Source organism: Eleutherodactylus coqui, chromosome 4, assembly GCF_035609145.1.
Source record: "Eleutherodactylus coqui strain aEleCoq1 chromosome 4, aEleCoq1.hap1, whole genome shotgun sequence".
In the NCBI taxonomy this organism is placed as follows: domain Eukaryota; kingdom Metazoa; phylum Chordata; class Amphibia; order Anura; family Eleutherodactylidae; genus Eleutherodactylus; species Eleutherodactylus coqui.
The window spans coordinates 291,441,639-291,463,870 of record NC_089840.1 but is presented as its reverse complement, the minus strand read 5'-3'; the positions used below and the strand labels follow the sequence as shown (position 1 = coordinate 291,463,870).

Below are 22,232 nucleotides of genomic sequence, written 5' to 3'. Positions count from 1 at the left end.
GTCAATATACGGAAAGGTCTATGCAGCACAAAGGGTTAAGAAGAGTTGTGTCAGGAGACTAGCCAGGGGTCAATATATGGATGTTAATCCTCTATTGCCGGCAACAAATAGGAAGAGCTTGGTTAAAGGCTGGTAGGCACAATAAACATGCAAGGAATGAAGGGACAAGACAGGTTTATATAGGGGGTAATTGGGGAAGGTGCAAGATGCAGGGTGGACCAAGAAACACAGAGCCAGGAACGTGGAACAAGGGACAACGAACAAGATATTGCTGTATTTCCCCAAAAAGAAGACCGGCTTATTTTAATTTTTGCCCCAAAAGAGGCTCAGTGTCTTATTTTCAGGGGTGTCTTATAATACTCACCTAGTAGGCAGCATTCGGATCCCTCGCGCTGCTTTCCAGCACTGGTGCGGGCTTCCGTGTAATCTTGAACACCAACAGAGCATTTCTTCCTGGTAGCTGGCTATGAATACCTCACCTTCAGCAAGCGATTGCTTTGATTGGTTAATCAAGCGCTGTGTCAGCCACTCACAGCCGGTGCTTGATTAACCAATCACAGCCATTCATTGAATGACATAATTGAATGGCTGTGATTAGTTAATCGAGTGCCAGCTCTGATTGGCTGAGGCAGCGCTCAATGAATGACTCAAAGCCATCGCTTGCTGAAGGTGAGGCATTCATAGCTAGCTACCAGGAAGAAATGCTCTGTTGGCGTTCAGGAGTACACTTAAAGGGGTTGTCCTGCGAAACAAAGTGGGTCTATACACTTCTGTATGGCCATATTAATGCACTTTGTAATGTACATTGTGCATTAATTATGAGCCATACAGAAGTTATCAGAAATTTTTCACTTACCTGTTCCGTTGCTAGCGTCCTCGTTTCCATGGAGCCGTCTAATTTTCAGCATCTAATCGCCAGATTAGACGCGCTTGCGCAGTCCGGGTCTTCTTTTCTGAATGGGGCCGCTCGTGCCGGAGAGCGGCTCCTTGTAGCTCCGCCCCGTCACGTGCCGATTCCAGCCAATCAGGAGGCTGGAATCGGCAATGGACCGCACAGAAGCCCTGCGGTCCACCGAGGGAGAAGATCCCGGCGGCCATCTTCAGCAGGTAAGTAAGAAGTCACCGGAGCGCGGGGATTCAGGTAAGCACTGTCCGGTGTTCTTGTTTAACCCCTGCATCGGGGTTGTCTCGCGCCGAAGAGGGGGGCTGTTGAAAAAAGAAAAAAAAACACGTTTCGGCGCGGGACAACCCCTTTAAGCCTGCAGCAGAGCTGGAGGCCAGCGCGAGGGACCCGAGCACCATGCACCACCTACTAGGTGAGTATTGCTTCCCCGACCCATGAAGTGTAGCTAGGGCTTATTTTCAGGGGAGGGCTTATATTTCAAGCACCCACACCCCCCAAAAAAGGAAAAAAAATCAATAGGGTTTATTATCAGGGAAACACGTGTAACCCTATTTGGGGGAGGATATGAGTGATGACCCTTCCCAACAGTATCTGGCGCAAACCTGTATGCGACAGGGGGGCCTGGCACCTTCACTTAATGGAAGACTGGGCATCACACTGAGTTTCTTTAATCAGTGCCTCCACCCAGGATAGAGCCTTTAATGAAACAAGGGTCCCTTCCTGGGAATAACCTATACATACACATATGGATAAACATAGATGTGAAATACTGGTCTGTGAAGAAGAAATTTTACCAAGATAACGGTACAGAAATAATATATATATATAAATTCTGATTTCTAAATATGTGTAGTACACCAAATACTTTAGTTCTTATAGCAGTCCCTAAAGTATTTACCTGCAGATGAAGACTCACGTTGCAGGGGGGCCCACTCTGTGGTTGATTGTAGATATGGGGATCTGCAGGGTGTGAACAGCGTTGTGATGGAGGTCCGGATCAGAATGATAAGTAGTGCAGCAGCTCTTCTGGTCCAACGATTCCACACAGGAGTTGGATCCAGTAACAAGCCTGACTACACTATACTAGTCCCTAGTATAGCCTATCCTATCCATGTGACCGGACCACTAATCTTCTCATGGGCCGTCGGTCACCTAACCTGCCACTAGTGCCTGAACTGCACACCAATCCCCATCTATAACACTAACTAGAAATGATCAGACTGGGGCTATTACTTAGCCACAGAGGATCAGCCAAAGTGCTTCAGACTCCAGCAATCGCTAAGCAGGCCGCACTAGGAATACACGGCACCAAGTACGGAGAACTAGAACTGAATGCAGCAATGATGCAGCAGAGCTAATTGTGTCACATCTGCTGGGGGAACTGAAAGTAACACTCAGTGCAGTGCAGAGCTGTTTTAGTAAAAATAGGATTTCAGCCCCACAATAGATAGGCTGAGATCTGATACCTTCTTGGTTACAGCGAGTCTGGAGCAGGTCTTTGGCTTTCTGGAGGGAATATGTAGGGAGTAGCCCCCAGCCCATGCGGTCTGGATCTGCCTGGAGTGGGCAGGTCTCACTCTTATATACCAGCCCTATTTACATATATGGGGTTTTCTCGTCAACCCAAAAGCAGGGGCTAAGAAGAAACCAACTTCCAATAACCAGGGGGGTGTTGGGCAAGCCGATAACACATTAATAACAGTGATCTCCTACATTCTCCACCTAGTTAAATCTTTACGTCTCGTCAAAGACATAAATGTCTGATACTATATACAGAAATTGACATATACAATATACAGTGCACCTCAATAAGAATTACATGCCCCCGGAGCAAAAACAGGCAACATATTCATCAGATTTGATACAGCACCTACTAATGCCTGGTAGAGGTGAGGCTGAGAAATGCGTCTGGGATCTCCCCAAGGATCATATGTCAACATAGGAAGAAGGTGTCTTAATCTCTCCTCTCTCCTGACTTCCCATTGAGGTAACCCATCGCTCCTAGACTCTATACTAGCACTGGGTAGAACGGGACTGGGTTTCTGCTCAGATGTGCCCTCAGCCTCAGGCAAAAATTGGGGTACTGAGGGTTCAATGTACTGCTCAGTATAGAATAAACTATAGGACTAGGTGCTTCAGTCACTGCCCTCCAATCATCCTCAACAGTTTCGTGAGACTCCGAAGAGTGTTTGGTCAGACTTTGGGAAGCGGCACAACTTGAATCGTTACCCAAGATATCTGGACCTTCAATCTGGGGGATAGGTAATGAATGTGTTAGGTATAGGGTTACTGCTGGGAGCTCTGGTGGCCGACGGTTGCGCTCTGCTCCTCCTGCCGCTGTGAGTGTCAATGCAGGTGGCTCCGGTCGAGGTTCCCCCGTGTTGGTGGTTTCCCGCTCCCGCCGGCGGCGCATGCCCCGCCTAGCTCGGGGACGCGCTCCCTCTGGCCAGCCGAGTGGCTCTCTGTATATTATACAGCCCAGGGGAGAGCCGGTCTTATCTCCCCTATAGGCATGTCACCTTTCCCCGCCCTGTCAGGGCAGGGACTATCACATATAAGGCCGCTGAGTGCTAGCAGAGGTTGCCAGTGTTTGGTTAGACTTTGCTCTGCTAGCACCAGCAATTACTGTTCTCGTCTGCTCTGTGTTTCTGACCCGTTTTTGCCTTTGACTCCGCTCCTGTCTTGCTCCTTTTGTACTGCGCACATGCCTCCCCGGTTTGACTCGGTTGTCCCTGACTACTCTATGTGTTACCCTCTGTGTTTTGCTGTCAGTAGGTTTTGACCAGACTTGTTTGACCATCTCTTTCCTGTCCCTCTCTCTTGGGGTCCCTGTCACTAGGTCAGAGCAGGGACCGCCACCCAGTTGTCGCCCTGGGGCATAGCCCAGGGTGGCAAGCAGGTAGTGAAATGGGAGTGGGTTGATTGTAGGGACCCCCTTTGGTGATCTGTTCTCTACCAGCCGTAACAGAATGATTCCGGTGCCAAGTCTTAATCCTACCCTCCGGCACCTTTATTTTGTAAACTGGAACCCGAAGTAGTTGTTCTACTACTGTGAACATCTCATTCCTCCACCAGTCTGCTAACTTGTGCTTCGCTGAAGCTCTCAAGTTTCGAAGTAACAGTCACTTGGATTCAGTTTTTGGTACTTGACTCAAAGGTCAAATCTCCATTTATTCCCCTCATTCAATTTTGTGACACTCTTCCACCAGTCGGTATGCTCTCGAGTGTCTCAAATGATCCCAATGACTAACCCCACCTGTGGAAACTCCCAGTAGAATATCAATAGGCAGTCAGTGTTCCCTACCAAACATTAGGAAGTATGGGGAGTATCCCGTACTTTCATGTCTAATGCTGTTATTTGCATGTACCATGGCTTCGACTTTCTGGCTCCAAGTCAGTTTGTCCTCAAGCTCTAAAGTACCTAGCATATTTCGTAAAGTCCTGTTAAAACTTCAGGGAGAGCATCTCCTTTAGGATGATACAGAGTTGTCCGACTCTTGTGGATAGTCAGCCGTTGAAGCAGTTCCTAATTAGCTTCCTCTCGAAATCTCTGCCTTGATCGGAATGCAGCTGGTGTGGTAATCCATAATGTATGAAGTACTTTTCCCGAAGTACCCTTGCAACAGTAACTTCCTTCTGATCTTTTGTTGAAAAGGCTTGGGCATAACGGGTAAAGTGATCAGTCCCCACCAGAACATTTCCTAATCCTGTTGAATCATTGTCGATGCACAGGAAGTCCATACAAACAAGATCCATGGGACCCAAACTTTTCAAATGACCCATAAAAGCTGCTTGAGCTGGAAGTGTCTCTGCATTGTACACACCGAATGCAGCATCTATATAACCAGGTCATAGTGTCTTGTAGTAGACCATAAGTCTTTTCAGGTCCTAAATGGCCATGACAAATTATGTAGACTTCGGAAAACCATCTGTTGGAAACAGCGAGGGACAACCAATTGACGCCTCCCAGGGTGATCATGGTACAGCACTACACGATAAAACAAGCCTTTGTTGATCTGAAAATTTTCCCAATCTTATAGGAATTGCCCACTGTCCAGAGGCAAGGATTTCCAGCATATCTTTATTCTCTGTTCTCACTGCTTGGTAAAGGGGTCCAATAAGAGGATCAGCCTATTGACTTCTGATCATCAGCTCAGGGGGTATGGAGCACTTCTCAAATGCCCCCAGGGCAGCAGAGTACACAAACATGTCAAGCACAGCTTCAGCCCCACTTTCAATGGAGTCTATAAGCAGTGTTTCAGAAAAGGCTACTTGATCCTCAATTACAGCAGCCATAGCACATAAAGCTCTTACTTCAGGCCCGGGCTCTTCTTTCTACTTGTTTTCTTCCTCCAAATCAGGTAGTCCTGGTTATTCGGAGAGAGCATCTGCCCCAATATTCTTCGATCCTGGCTTATATTTCAATGTGAACTGATAATTGAACAAGGCTGCCGACCAACGATGTCCCGTAGCGTTGAGTTTACCCAACATCAAAATGTATGTCAAGGAATTGTTATCCGTTCTCACTTCAAACATCGCTCCATACAAGTAGTCATGCAACTTGTCAATGATAGCCCATTATAAGGGCCAAGAGCCCCAACTTATGAACGGGATAGTTTCTCTCACTGGGAGCAAGGCTTCAAGTGAGGAAGACTATGGATCATAACCCAGCAGGGTATTCCTGATGCAACACGCCACCTAATCCTTCAAGGCTGGTATCCATGTGGAGCACGCACAGATCCTGCACATTGGCATAAGCTAGTACAGGGGCCTCTGTTAATCTCCTCTTCAATAGCTTGAAATCATCCTCAGTCAGAAGTTCACTTATTCATCTAAGAGGCTCCTTGATGACCTTCTTTCCTTCCCCTGCTCACTTTCATTTTTCTTCAGGAGATCAAGTAGGGCTTGAGCTATTCTGGAGTACCCCTCCACGAAATGCCGGTAATATCCACAAAATCCCAAGAACGAGTGCAGCTCTGTAATATTTGGTGGATGAGGTTTGGATCACTTAAAAAAAGGTTGAGGTCGGGGGTTGTATCCCTAACTTCCATTCTACATACCTCAGCATAAAAGGATTCACCCCTAGAACTGGGTAGCAATAGCCCAAATTTTGATACGGTTCAATGGTAACTGGGTGAGGAGAACAGTTTCTTACAGTTCAGTTACAACCGTAGGCAACTCTACTCGCATCCTCCAATCCTTTTGTTCAGGGATCACCATCCAACCATTCTTGTTGATCAGCTCTCCTGGTGTTTCCATGAGAACGTGAATCCCATCTTGTAATAGATTGAGTTTAATACTGGAGGCTACTCTCAAAACTCGCTCTCCTCCTGGGGGAACTTCCACAGGTCTTTCACCTACATGGTATACTACTCCGTGCCTATAGCTAGTAGACAAAGTGTTACAAAGCTCACTAATGTCAGTAGGTATACTCTTCTGCTCCACAGGGGTACTCCACACTCTTCCAAGGAACTTCTGGAAAGCATGGTAGACTACAGAACAATTAGTACCGAGTATCACCGGGGTAGCAGTAACGTCCCCTGTGTCAGGGCAGACTAGATCTGTAATTTTCATAGGAGATACACTCTGATCCTTCAGATCTGGTACAGTTATGATCACTGGTAAGCTTCCATCCACAGGGTATGACTTGGAGTTCAAACCCCACAATTGCATTTGCCCAGGGGACTGAAGAGGAATGCTCCCCAGATACTTCTGGTAAAAAGAACAATAAGTGATGGTAACTTGCGACCCTGTATCAAACAGTGCTGGGGTAAGGTGTCCATTTACAGTGATTTTAACATGAGACCTAAAACCAACAACATTGTCCCTGGGCTTTGGCCAACCTGTTTTCTTTCAGACTCCAGCAATCACCAAGCAGGCCGCACTAGGAATACACGGCACCAAGTACGGAGAACTAGAACTGAAAGCAGCAATGATGCAGCAGAGCTAATTGTGTCAGCTCTGCTGGGGAAACTGAAAGTAACACTCAGTGCAGTGCAGAGCTGTTTTGGTAAAAATGGGGTTTCAGCTTCATAATAGATATGGCTGAGATCTGATACCTACTTGGTTACAGCTGGTCTGGAGCAGGTCTTTGACTTTCTGGAGGGAATATGTAGGGAGTAGCCCCCAGCCCATGCAGTCTGGATCTGCCTGGAGTGGACAGGTCTCACTGTTTTATATACCAGGCTTTTTTTATATATGGGGATTCCTCATTAACCCAAAAGTAGGGGCTTAGAAGAAACCAACTTCCAATAACCAGGGGGGTGTTGGGCGAGCCCATTATAACATAGTAAGAACAGTGATCTCCTACACACGGTAGGAAATAGAGGAGCTATCCAGCATGCTGAATAGCTCAAACAGCAGAAGCACCGCCCGCAGCATGAGAGGTTGCAGACAACAAAATAGTTAGAGTTGTTGGTGCTTGTCGGACAATCAGACGCTCCTCTCTACTGGTGGTCTGTAGGGGGCGTCCTCAACCCGGTCACCTTGTGTGCCCGCATCCACCGGTCCCAACACCTCCTAACAGTCTGGTCAGAAGCTCCTCTCTACTGGAGGTCTTTTGGGGGCGTCCTGAGCCCGGTCGCCTTGTGTGCCCCATCCACTGGTCCCAACACCTCCTAACAGTCTGGTCAGATTCTCCTCTCTACTGGTGGTCTGTCGGGGGTCCTGAGCCTGGTCACCTTATGTGCCCTCACACATCCACTGGTTCTTACACCTCCTAACAGTCTGGTCAGACGCTTCTCACTACTGGTAATCTGTAGGGGGCGGCCTGAGCCCAGTCAGCTTGTGTACCCCCATCCACCGGTCCCAACACCTCCTAACAGTCTGGTCAGACGCTCCCCTCTGCTAGTGGCCTATAGGGGGGTCCTGAACCCGGTCACCTTGTGTGCTGTCACACATCCACTGGTCCCAACACCTCCTAACAGTCTGGTCAGATGCTCCCCTCTACTGGTGGTCTGTAGGGGGCGTCCTGAGCCCAGTCACCTTGTGTGCCCCCATCCGCTGGTCCCAACACCACCTAACGGTCTGGTCAGACGCTCCTCTCTACTGGTGCTCTGTAGGGGGGATTCCTGAGCCCGGTCACCTTGTGTGCCCCCATCCACTGGTACCAACACCTCCTAACTGTCTGGTCAGATGCTCCTCTCTACTGGTGGTCTGTAGGGGGCATCCTGAGCCCGGTCACCTTGTGTGCCCTCACACATCCACTGGTCCCAACACCTCCTAACTGTCTGGTCAGATGCTCCTCTCTACTGGTGGTCTGTCAGGGGGTCCTCAGCCCGGTCACCTCATGTGCTCTCACACATCCACTGGTCCCAACACCTCCTAACAGTCTGGTCAGACGCTCCTCTGTAACTGTGGTCTTTAGGGGGCGTCCTGAGACCGGTCACCTTGTGTGCCCCCATCCACTGGTCCCAACACCTCCTAACAGTCTGGTCAGATGCTCTTGTCTACTGGTGGTCTGTCAGGTGCATCCAGAGCCCAGTCACCTTGTGTACCCTCACACATCCACTGGTCCCACCACCTCCTAACAGTCTGGTCAGATGCTCCTCAGTACTGATGGTCTGTAGGGGGTGTCCTGAGCCCAGTCACCTTGTGTACCCTCACATTAACTGGTCATAACACCTCCTAACAGTCTGGTCAGATGCTCCTCTCTACTGGTAGTCTGTAGGGGGCGTCCTGAGCCCGGTCACCTTGTGTGCCCTCACACATTCACTGGTCCCAACACCTCCTAACAGTCTGGTCAGACGCTTCTCACTACTGGTGGTCTGTAGGGGGGGGGGGTCCTGAGCCTGGTCAGCTTGTGTACCCTCACATATCCACTGGTCCCAACACCTTCTAACAGTCAAGTAAGAACGGCCGGTGGAGGACAATTCATGGATACGACCATTCAGCTTCCCACATCCCAATAATGCGCCCCTCTCAGACTCTGGTAATGGGGTGAAATTTCTTCTCCGCATCGTAGAGGCATCTAGTGGTCAACAAGCTCTACACAAGCGGAAGAAGAGGTCACTACACACAAGGAGCCTCTGAGAGCCTCTTATAGGCCAAGGGGGGAACCACTTTTAGGGCCTCCGGTGACAAGACCGTTCATCTAATAACCACAACTCATCATTTGTATATCTGCCTGACATATAACTGCAGGATGAGTTTTGCAGCACGACAACTCCTCCTAGGGGCGGGATGGTTTTCTTGACAAGAGTGTATATACACAATGCACAATAGCACTTCTCCTGTTCTGTATATGTGTGTGTTTGTATATATAAAATAAAGTTTCTCCTGGTCTTCGCCTTTATATATCAATGATGGTGATCTGCTTCTTCTCTCACCAGGAGAATGGTCTCCACATTTTGACCAGCTGGGACATTGTCGCTCCGACCACCTGTATATTTGAAGGTGGTAAGTAATCTTTGTATGTGTCGGATTATATTATTATTGATCTCTCTGCTGACCGATCCTGATGGCGCTGCACTGAGTAGAGTCGGTGGGGTCCTTCTCCTGTCTTCACTAGGTAAGTGAGTTGATCGTCATGTTACTGTATCTCTGAGATCGCCACATGGTAGGGGCGCCCCTTGGTGGGCTGCATGGGATGAAATAAGATTACTGGGTGTGAGACCTGGGAGAGTAGAGGGGCGGTGAGAGCGGAGTAACTGGATTACAGATCCTTGTAAAGTCTTTTGTTACTATGGGTCAGGAGTTTGACCTGAAAGAAGACTTGTATCTGCGGTATTGGCTATGGTTTGCAGGAATAAAACACTTATTTTGGCGGTTTAGATGACCCAAGATTTATCCCATCCGGAAGATATATTCATTATTGGGAGGCTGATCTGATCTCAGCACTTTGGAGAGGATATTGGGGTGTTATAACACAAATAAGGGAAGATAAGGAAGATAGCTGTTGTGTCCGTGTTGTCCATCACATTGTATCTAATCTATAGAGCCTGCTATCCACTGGCTGCAAATAATGGGTGATAGAGCGAAGGGTAAACGGGAAAAGGGGGTCTAATCTGCAGAAATACCCAAAGTTGCATCTATAGTGGAAGGAAGTATTGGGTCAGGAAGAATATGGTCTCTCCTTAGAGAGAACAGCTATTGAGGAGACTAATAAGGCCACCCATACTCTTCTGGGAAATGTATGTAAATGGAAAGATGGAACAATGCCTCTACAGTGCCACCTATTGGAAGGCAGCATTCCTGCAAGTTAATATCAGTCCTTTTAATAAGCCATATAACTATGACTGGGAATATAAAGCAAAGCCAGAGTCTTCTCCAGAAGGAAGAGATAACCGTGTACAGACTGTTTTGAGGTTTTTGCCCCTCATCGGTCTGCAGTAGGCTCCTGGCTGGTGAGAGCCTCATAATTCCCAATCATTGTTAGAAGACGTCTTAAAAGATCTGACATTAACTTGCAGGAATGCTGCTTTCCAATAGGTGGCACTGTAGAGACATTTTTCCATCTTTTTATTTGCATGGAAGGAAGCATCGGCACATATACAGTCCATGTATATTGAGAACAGACCACTCTAATATGGTGGACAGGGAGATAAAAGGGGCAAAAGTAAGGGCGCTCTATGTCACCGAAACATGAACTAGAGTCATCCAGATTTTTTTTCATATTATTCAAAAAAGGCAATTAATGGTGACTACAATGGTTCATCCAAGCTTCAGGCACAGGTACACCCCATTTATCAGCTTCCTAGAGTGCAATAAGGGGAGGTGGGGGTTCGTAGCCTTCCATCTCCCCTTATCACACTCCAGGAAGCTGAGATAAGGGGTGTTGTAGAGCTACCATATCCCTCCAACACCCCATATCTCAGCTTCCTGTAGTGTGATTAAGAGAGAAAGGTATTGCAGCTCTGCAACAGACCATATCACACTCACAGAAGCTGATATATGAGTGTTGGGGGATACAGTAGCTCTACAACACCTAATATCTCATCTCATTGGATGAGTGTATGATAGCTCTACATCTCCCTTTATCACACATCAGAAAGCTACGATAAGAGATGTTGTAGAGCTACTGTATGCCCCAACACATATTTCAGCTTCCTTGAGTGTGATAGGGTGTGTTGCAGAGCTGCAATACCTTTCTCTCCTAATCACACCCCAGGATGCTGAGATATGGGGTGTTTAGGGCATACGGTAGCTTTACAGCACCTCATATCTCATCTCTCTGGAGTGTGATAAGAACTGATGGGTGTATGACAGCTCCATGTATAAAACTCGACGACGATGTCTGATACCGGGCGATATTCAGGCCCAGATTACTGTAGAGAAGATGTAAAAAAAAACATACAATGACCTCCTAATCAATCCCATAAACAGAACGCAGCAAATGTAACGTCATATCATCGCCCCACGGCGGAGGCAACACTTTAAAAAAATCCCAACGTAATATAATAATTCTTTAAAAGCTATAAAATGTCCAAAATGTTCTTAGAAAAAAAAAATAACAAGATCTCGGCAGCAAGAAACAAAAACTAGTAGAGGAATTGTGGCAGCGCCATCAGGGGTGCAGAACCTCACAGACCCCCAAAACACCCATAGATTCTATATGAAAAGCGTCCATTATGTGTGATAATCTGCTATAGGAAGAAAAGAAGTAAAGCAATAGACAAACAGGTGAGACCTGCGACACGACCGGCGAAAACAGAGATCCAGAGACGATGACAAATATGGAGGTAAACCGATCCGCTCCCTGCAGAATAATCTGTATAATAACCTCAGTGTTTCCTTATGTCTAGGGTACATGTACTATGAAGAAATGTCGGGTTACATAATTGATGGTTCAATGCCGGTGTCGGCCAGCCCAGCATTAGGAGGTTCATATGCATATATAAATACATATCCAATATACTGATCCTCCCGACATACTACATCCAATATACTGACCGTCTATATATATCCTCCACACACTACATCCTATATACTGACCCTCCTGATATGTCCTCCGCACACTACATCCTATATACTAACCCTCCTGATATATCCTCCACACACTACATCCTATATACTGACCCTCCTGATATATCCCCCACACTACATCCTATATACTGACCCTCCTGATATATCCTCCACACACTACATCCTATATAATGACCCTCCTGATATATCCTCCACACACTACATCCTATATACTGACCCTCCTGATATATCCTCCACACACTACATCCTATATACTGACCCTCCTGATATATCCTCCACACATTACATCCTATATACTGACCCTCCTGATATACCCTCCACACACTACATCCTATATACTGACCCTCCTGATATATCCTCCACACACTACATCCTATATACTGACCATCCTAATATATCTCCCACACACTACATCCTATATACTGACCCTCCTGATATATCCTCCACACATTACATCCTATATACTGACCCTCCTGATATACCCTCCACACACTACATCCTATATACTGACCCTCCTGATATACCCTCCACACACTACATCCTATATACTGACCCTCCTGATATATCCTCCACACACTACATCCTATATACTGACCACCTGATATATCCCCCACACACTACATACTATATACTGACCCTCCTGATATATCCTCCACACAAAACATTCTATATACTGACCCACCTGATATATCCTCCACAGTACATCCTATATACTGACCCTCCTGATATATCCTCCACACACTACATCCTATATACTGACCCTCCTCATATATTCTGCAAACACTACCGCCTGTATACTGACCCTCCTGATATATCCTCCACACACTACATTCTATATACTGACCTTCCTGATATATCCTCCACACACTAGATCCTATATACTGACCCTCCTGATATATCATCCGCACTACATACTATATACTGACCCTCCTGATATATCCTCCACACACTACATCCTATATACTGACCCTCCTGATATATCCCCCACACACTACAACCTATATACTGACCCTCCTGATATATCCTCCACACACTGCATCCTATATACTGACCCTTCTGATATATCCTCCACACTACATGCCCTATACTGACCCTCCTGATATATCCTCCACACACTACATCCTATATACTGACTATGCTGATATATCATCACACACTACATCCTATATACTGACCCAACTGATATATCCTGCACACACTGCATCCTATATACTGACCCTCCTGATGTTTCCTCCTCACTACATCCTATATACTGACCTTTCTGATATATCCTCCACACTACATCCTATATACTGACCATCCTAATATATCTCCCACACACTACATCCTATATAGTGACCCTCCTGATATATCCTCCACACACTACATCCTATATACTGACCTTCCTTACATATCCTCCACACACTACATCCTATATAATGACCTTCCTTACATATCCTCCACACAATACATCCTATATACTGACCCTCCTGAAATATCCTCCACACACTACATCCTATATACTGACCCTCCTGATATATCCCCCACACACTACAACCTATATACTGACCCTCCTGATATATCCTCCACACACTGCATCCTATTTACTGACCCTTCTGATATATCCTCCACACTACATGCCCTATACTGACCCTCCTGATATATCCTCCACACACTACATCCTATATACTGACTATGCTGATATATCATCACACACTACATCCTATATACTGACCCAACTGATATATCCTGCACACACTGCATCCTATATACTGACCCTCCTGATATGTCCTCCACACTGCATCCTATATACTGACTGTACTGATATATCCTTCACACACTACATCCTTTATACTGACCCTCCTGATATATCCTCCACACTACATCCTATATACTGACCCTCCTGATATACCCTCCACACACTACATCCTATATACTGACCCCCTGATATATCCCCCACACACTACATCCTATATACTGACCCTCCTGACGTATCCTCCTCAACTCATCCTATATACTAACCTTCCTTACATATCCTCCACACACTACATCCTATATACTGACCCTCCTGATATATCCTCCACACACTACATCCTATATACTGACCCTCCTGATATGTCCCCCACACACTACATCTTATATTCTGACCCCCCTGACATATCCTCCACACCACATCCTATATACTGACCCTCCTGATATATCCTACACGCACTACATCCTATATACTGACCCTCCTGATGTTTCCTCCTCACTACATCCTATATACTGACCTTTCTGATATATCCTCCACACTACATCCTATATACTGACCCTCCTGATATATCCTCCACACTACATCCTATATACTGACTGTACTGATATATCCTTCACACACTACATACTATACACTGACCCCCCTGATATATCCTCCACACACTACATCGTATATACTGACCCTACTGATATATCCCCCACACACTGCATCCTATATACTGACCCTCCAGAAATATTCTCCACACACTACATCCTATATACTGACCCTCCTGACGTATCCTCCTCACTACATCCTATATACTGACCTCCTGATATATCCTCCACACTACATCCTATATTCTGACCTTCCTTACATATCCCCCACACACTACATCCTATATACTGACCTTCCTTACATATCCCCCACACACTGCATCCTATATACTGACCCTCCTGATATATCCTCCACACTACATCCTATATACTAACCCTCCTGATATATCCCCCACACACTACATCCTATATACTGACCCTCCTGATATATCCTCCACACTAAATCCTATTTACTGACCCTCCTGATATATCCTCCACACACTGCATCCTATATACTGACCCTCCTGATGTATCCTCCACACACTACATCCTATATACTGACCCTCCCGATATATCCTCCGCACTACATCCTATATACTGACCTCCTGATATATCCTCCACACACTACATCCAATAAACTGACCCTCCTGATATATCCTCCACACTACATCCTATATACTGACCCTCCTGATATATCCTCCACACACTGCATCCTATATACTGACCCTCCTGATGTATCCTCCACACACTACATCCTATATACTGACCCTCCTGATATATCCTCCGCACTACATCCTATATACTGACCTCCTGATATATCCTCCACACACTACATCCTATATACTGACCCTTCTGCTATATCCTCCACACACTAGATCCTATATACTGACCCTCCTGATATATCCTCCGCACTACATCCTATATACTGACCCTCCTGATTTATCCTCCACACACTACATCCTATATACTGACCCTACTGATATATCCTCCGCACTACATCCTATATACTGACCTCCTGATATATCCTCCACACACTACATCCAATATACTGACCCTCCTGATATATCCTCCACACTACATCCTATATACTGACCCTCCTGATATATCCTCCACACTAAATCCTATTTGCTGACCCTCCTGATATATCCTCCACACTACACCCTATATACTGTCCCTCCTGATATATCCTCCACACTACATCCTATATACTGACCCTCCTGATATATCCTCCACACACTACATCCTATATACTGACCCTCCTGATTTATCCTCCTCACTATATCCTATATACTGACCCTCCTGATATATCCTCCACACTACATACTATATACTGACCCTCCTGATATATCCTCCACACACTACATCCTATATACTGACCCTCCTGATGTATCCTCCTCACTACATCCTATATACTGACCCTCCTGATATATCCTCCAGACTACATCCTATATACTAACCCTCCTGATATTTCCTCCACACACTACATCCTATATACTGACCTTTCCGATATATCCTCAACACTACATCCTATTCACTGACCCTCCTGATATATCCTCCGCAGTACATCCTATATACTGACCCTCCTGATATATCCTCCACACAAAACATTCTATATACTGACCCACCTGATATATCCTCCACACTACATCCTATATACTGACCCTCCTGATATATCCTCTACACACTACATCCTATATACTGAGCCTCCTGATATATCTTCCACACACTACATCCTATATACTGAGCCTCCTGATATATCTTCCACACACTACATCCTATATACTGACCCACCTGATATATCCTCCACACTATGTCCTATATACTGACCCTCCTGATATATCCTCCACACAAAACATTCTATATACTGACCCACCTGATATATCCTCCTCACTATATCCTATATACTGACCCTCCTGATATATCCTCCACACTACATACTATATACTGACCCTCCTGATATATCCTCCACACACTACATCCTATATACTGACCCTCCTCATATATTCTGCAAACACTACATCCTGTATACTGACCCTCCTGATATATCCTCCACACACTACATTCTATATACTGACCTTCCTGATATATCCTCCACACACTAGATCCTATATACTGACCCTCCTGATATATCATCCGCACTACATGCTATATACTGACCCTCCTGATATATCCTCCACACACTACATCCTATATACTGACCTCCTGATATATCCTCCACACTACATCCCATATACTGAGCCTCCTGAAATATCCTCCACACTACATACTATATACTGATCCTCCTGATATATCCTCCACACTACATCCTATATACTGAGCCTCCTGATATATGTCCTCCACACTACATCCTATATACTGAGCCTTCTGATGTATCCTTCACACACTACATCCTATATACTGACCCTCCCGATATATCCCCCACACTACATGCTATATATATTGACCCTCCTGATATATCCTCCACGCTACATCCTATATACTGACCCTCCTGATATATCCTCCACACACTATATCCTATATACTGACCCCCCTGATATATCCTCCACACACTACATCCTATATACTCACCGCTCTGAAAAATCCTCTACACACTACATCCTATATACTGACCCTCCTGATATATCCTCCACACACTACATACTATATACTGACCCTCCTGATATATTCTCCACACACTACATCCTATATACTGACCCTCCTGATATATCCTCCACACTACCTTCTATATACTGACCCACCGGATATATCCTCCACACTATATCCTATATACTGTCCCTCCTGATATATCCTCCACACATTACATTCTATATACTGACCCACCTGATATATCCTCCACAGTACATCCTATATACTGACCCTCCTGATATATCCTCCACACACTACATCCTATATACTGACCCTCCTCATATATTCTCCAAACACTACATCCTGTATACTGACCCTCCTGATATATCCTTCACACACTACATCCTATATACTGACCCTCCTGATATATCCTCCACACACTACATCCTATATACTGACCTCCTGATATATCCTCCACACTACATCCCATATACTGAGCCTCCTGAAATATCCTCCACACTACATACTATATACTGATCCTCCTGATATATCCTCCACACTACATCCTATATACTGAGCCTCCTGATATATGTCCTCCACACTACATCCTATATACTGAGCCTTCTGATGTATCCTCCACACGCTACATCCTATATACTGACCTCCTGATATATCCTCCACACTACATCCCATATACTGAGCCTCCTGAAATATCCTCCACACTACATACTATATACTGATCCTCCTGATATATCCTCCACACTACATCCTATATACTGAGCCTCCTGATATATGTCCTCCACACTACATCCTATATACTGACCCTCCCGATATATCCCCCACACTACATGCTATATATATTGACCCTCCTGATATATCCTCCACGCTACATCCTATATACTGACCCTCCTGATATATCCTCCACACACTACATCCTATATACTGACCCTCCTGATATATCCTCCACACTACATCCTATATACTGACCCTCCTGATATATCCTCCACACTACATCCTATATACTGACCCTCCTGATATATCCTCCACACACTACATCCTATATACTGACCCTCCTGATATATCCTCCACACACTACATACTATATACTGACCCTCCTGATATATTCTCCACACACTACATCCTATATACTGACCCTCCTGATATATCCTCCACACTACCTTCTATATACTGACCCACCTGATATATCCTCCACACTATGTCCTATATACTGACCCTCCTGATATATCCTCCACACAAAACATTCTATATACTGACCCACCTGATATATCCTCCACAGTACATCCTATATACTGACCCTCCTGATATATCCTCCACACACTACATCCTATATACTGACCCTCCTCATATATTCTGCAAACACTACATCCTGTATACTGACCCTCCTGATATATCCTCCACACACTACATTCTATATACTGACCTTCCTGATATATCCTCCACACACTAGATCCTATATACTGACCCTCCTGATATATCATCCGCACTACATACTATATACTGACCCTCCTGATATATCCTCCACACACTACATCCTATATACTGACCCTCCTGATATATCCCCCACACACTACAACCTATATACTGACCCTCCTGATATATCCTCCACACACTGCATCCTATATACTGACCCTTCTGATATATCCTCCACACTACATGCCCTATACTGACCCTCCTGATATATCCTCCACACACTACATCCTATATACTGACTATGCTGATATATCATCACACACTACATCCTATATACTGACCCAACTGATATATCCTGCACACACTGCATCCTATATACTGACCCTCCTGATGTTTCCTCCTCACTACATCCTATATACTGACCTTTCTGATATATCCTCCACACTACATCCTATATACTGACCATCCTAATATATCTCCCACACACTACATCCTATATAGTGACCCTCCTGATATATCCTCCACACACTACATCCTATATACTGACCTTCCTTACATATCCTCCACACAATACATCCTATATACTGACCCTCCTGAAATATCCTCCACACACTACATCCTATATACTGACCCTCCTGATATATCCCCCACACACTACAACCTATATACTGACCCTCCTGATATATCCTCCACACACTGCATCCTATTTACTGACCCTTCTGATATATCCTCCACACTACATGCCCTATACTGACCCTCCTGATATATCCTCCACACACTACATCCTATATACTGACTATGCTGATATATCATCACACACTACATCCTATATACTGACCCAACTGATATATCCTGCACACACTGCATCCTATATACTGACCCTCCTGATATGTCCTCCACACTGCATCCTATATACTGACTGTACTGATATATCCTTCACACACTACATCCTTTATACTGACCCTCCTGATATATCCTCCACACTACATCCTATATACTGACCCTCCTGATATACCCTCCACACACTACATCCTATATACTGACCCCCTGATATATCCCCCACACACTACATCCTATATACTGACCCTCCTGACGTATCCTCCTCAACTCATCCTATATACTAACCTTCCTTACATATCCTCCACACACTACATCCTATATACTGACCCTCCTGATATATCCTCCACACACTACATCCTATATACTGACCCTCCTGATATGTCCCCCACACACTACATCTTATATTCTGACCCCCCTGATATATCCTCCACACCACATCCTATATACTGACCCTCCTGATATATCCTACACGCACTACATCCTATATACTGACCCTCCTGATGTTTCCTCCTCACTACATCCTATATACTGACCTTTCTGATATATCCTCCACACTACATCCTATATACTGACCCTCCTGATATATCCTCCACACTACATCCTATATACTGACTGTACTGATATATCCTTCACACACTACATCCTATACACTGACCCCCCTGATATATCCTCCACACACTACATCGTATATACTGACCCTACTGATATATCCCCCACACACTGCATCCTATATACTGACCCTCCAGAAATATTCTCCACACACTACATCCTATATACTGACCCTCCTGACGTATCCTCCTCACTACATCCTATATACTGACCTCCTGATATATCCTCCACACTACATCCTATATTCTGACCTTCCTTACATATCCCCCACACACTACATCCTATATACTGACCTTCCTTACATATCCCCCACACACTGCATCCTATATACTGACCCTCCTGATATATCCTCCACACTACATCCTATATACTGACCCTCCTGATATATCCCCCACACACTACATCCTATATACTGACCCTCCTGATATATCCTCCACACTAAATCCTATTTACTGACCCTCCTGATATATCCTCCACACACTGCATCCTATATACTGACCCTCCTGATGTATCCTCCACACACTACATCCTATATACTGACCCTCCTGATATATCCTCCGCACTACATCCTATATACTGACCTCCTGATATATCCTCCACACACTACATCCAATAAACTGACCCTCCTGATATATCCTCCACACTACATCCTATATACTGACCCTCCTGATATATCCTCCACACACTGCATCCTATATACTGACCCTCCTGATGTATCCTCCACACACTACATCCTATATACTGACCCTCCTGATATATCCTCCGCACTACATCCTATATACTGACCTCCTGATATATCCTCCACACACTACATCCTATATACTGACCCTTCTGCTATATCCTCCACACACTAGATCCTATATACTGACCCTCCTGATTTATCCTCCACACACTACATCCTACATACTGACCCTCCTGATATATCCTCCGCACTACATCCTATATACTGACCTCCTGATATATCCTCCACACACTACATCCAATATACTGACCCTCCTGATATATCCTCCACACTACATCCTATATACTGACCCTCCTGATATATCCTCCACACTAAATCCTATTTGCTGACCCTCCTGATATATCCTCCACACTACACCCTATATACTGTCCCTCCTGATATATCCTCCACACTACATCCTATATACTGACCCTCCTGATATATCCTCCACACACTACATCCTATATACTGACCCTCCTGATGTATCCTCCTCACTATATCCTATATACTGACCCTCCTGATATATCCTCCACACTACATACTATATACTGACCCTCCTGATATATCCTCCACACACTACATCCTATATACTGACCCTCCTGATGTATCCTCCTCACTACATCCTATATACTGACCCTCCTGATATATCCTCCAGACTACATCCTATATACTAACCCTCCTGATATTTCCTCCACACACTACATCCTATATACTGACCTTTCCGATATATCCTCAACACTACATCCTATTCACTGACCCTCCTGATATATCCTCCGCAGTACATCCTATATACTGACCCTCCTGATATATCCTCCACACAAAACATTCTATATACTGACCCACCTGATATATCCTCCACACTACATCCTATATACTGACCCTCCTGATATATCCTCTACACACTACATCCTATATACTGAGCCTCCTGATATATCTTCCACACACTACATCCTATATACTGAGCCTCCTGATATATCTTCCACACACTACATCCTATATACTGACCCACCTGATATATCCTCCACACTATGTCCTATATACTGACCCTCCTGATATATCCTCCACACAAAACATTCTATATACTGACCCACCTGATATATCCTCCACAGTACATCCTATATACTGACCCTCCTGATATATCCTCCACACACTACATCCTATATACTGACCCTCCTCATATATTCTGCAAACACTACATCCTGTATACTGACCCTCCTGATATATCCTCCACACACTACATTCTATATACTGACCTTCCTGATATATCCTCCACACACTAGATCCTATATACTGACCCTCCTGATATATCATCCGCACTACATGCTATATACTGACCCTCCTGATATATCCTCCACACACTACATCCTATATACTGAGCCTCCTGAAATATCCTCCACACTACATACTATATACTGATCCTCCTGATATATCCTCCACACTACATCCTATATACTGAGCCTCCTGATATATGTCCTCCACACTACATCCTATATACTGAGCCTTCTGATGTATCCTTCACACACTACATCCTATATACTGACCCTCCCGATATATCCCCCACACTACATGCTATATATATTGACCCTCCTGATATATCCTCCACGCTACATCCTATATACTGACCCTCCTGATATATCCTCCACACACTACATCCTATATACTGACCCCCCTGATATATCCTCCACACACTACATCCTATATACTCACCGCTCTGAAAAATCCTCTACACACTACATCCTATATACTGACCCTCCTGATATATCCTCCACACACTACATACTATATACTGACCCTCCTGATATATTCTCCACACACTACATCCTATATACTGACCCTCCTGATATATCCTCCACACTACCTTCTATATACTGACCCACCGGATATATCCTCCACACTATATCCTATATACTGTCCCTCCTGATATATCCTCCACAC

At 45.0% G+C, this 22,232-nt stretch overlaps 1 protein-coding gene across 1 annotated transcript in view; it reads left to right on the top strand.

The window, feature by feature from the left end:
* Positions 1–9,207: 9,207 nt before the first annotated feature.
* LOC136626786 (alpha-2-macroglobulin-like protein 1) overlaps positions 9,208–22,232 on the top strand; it is a 61,099-nt gene continuing 48,074 nt past the window's right edge. Inside the window, exon 1 of the mRNA XM_066601791.1 lies at positions 9,208–9,301. Coding sequence (XP_066457888.1) covers positions 9,208–9,301 — 94 coding nt within the window. The remainder of the gene's footprint in view (positions 9,302–22,232) is intronic.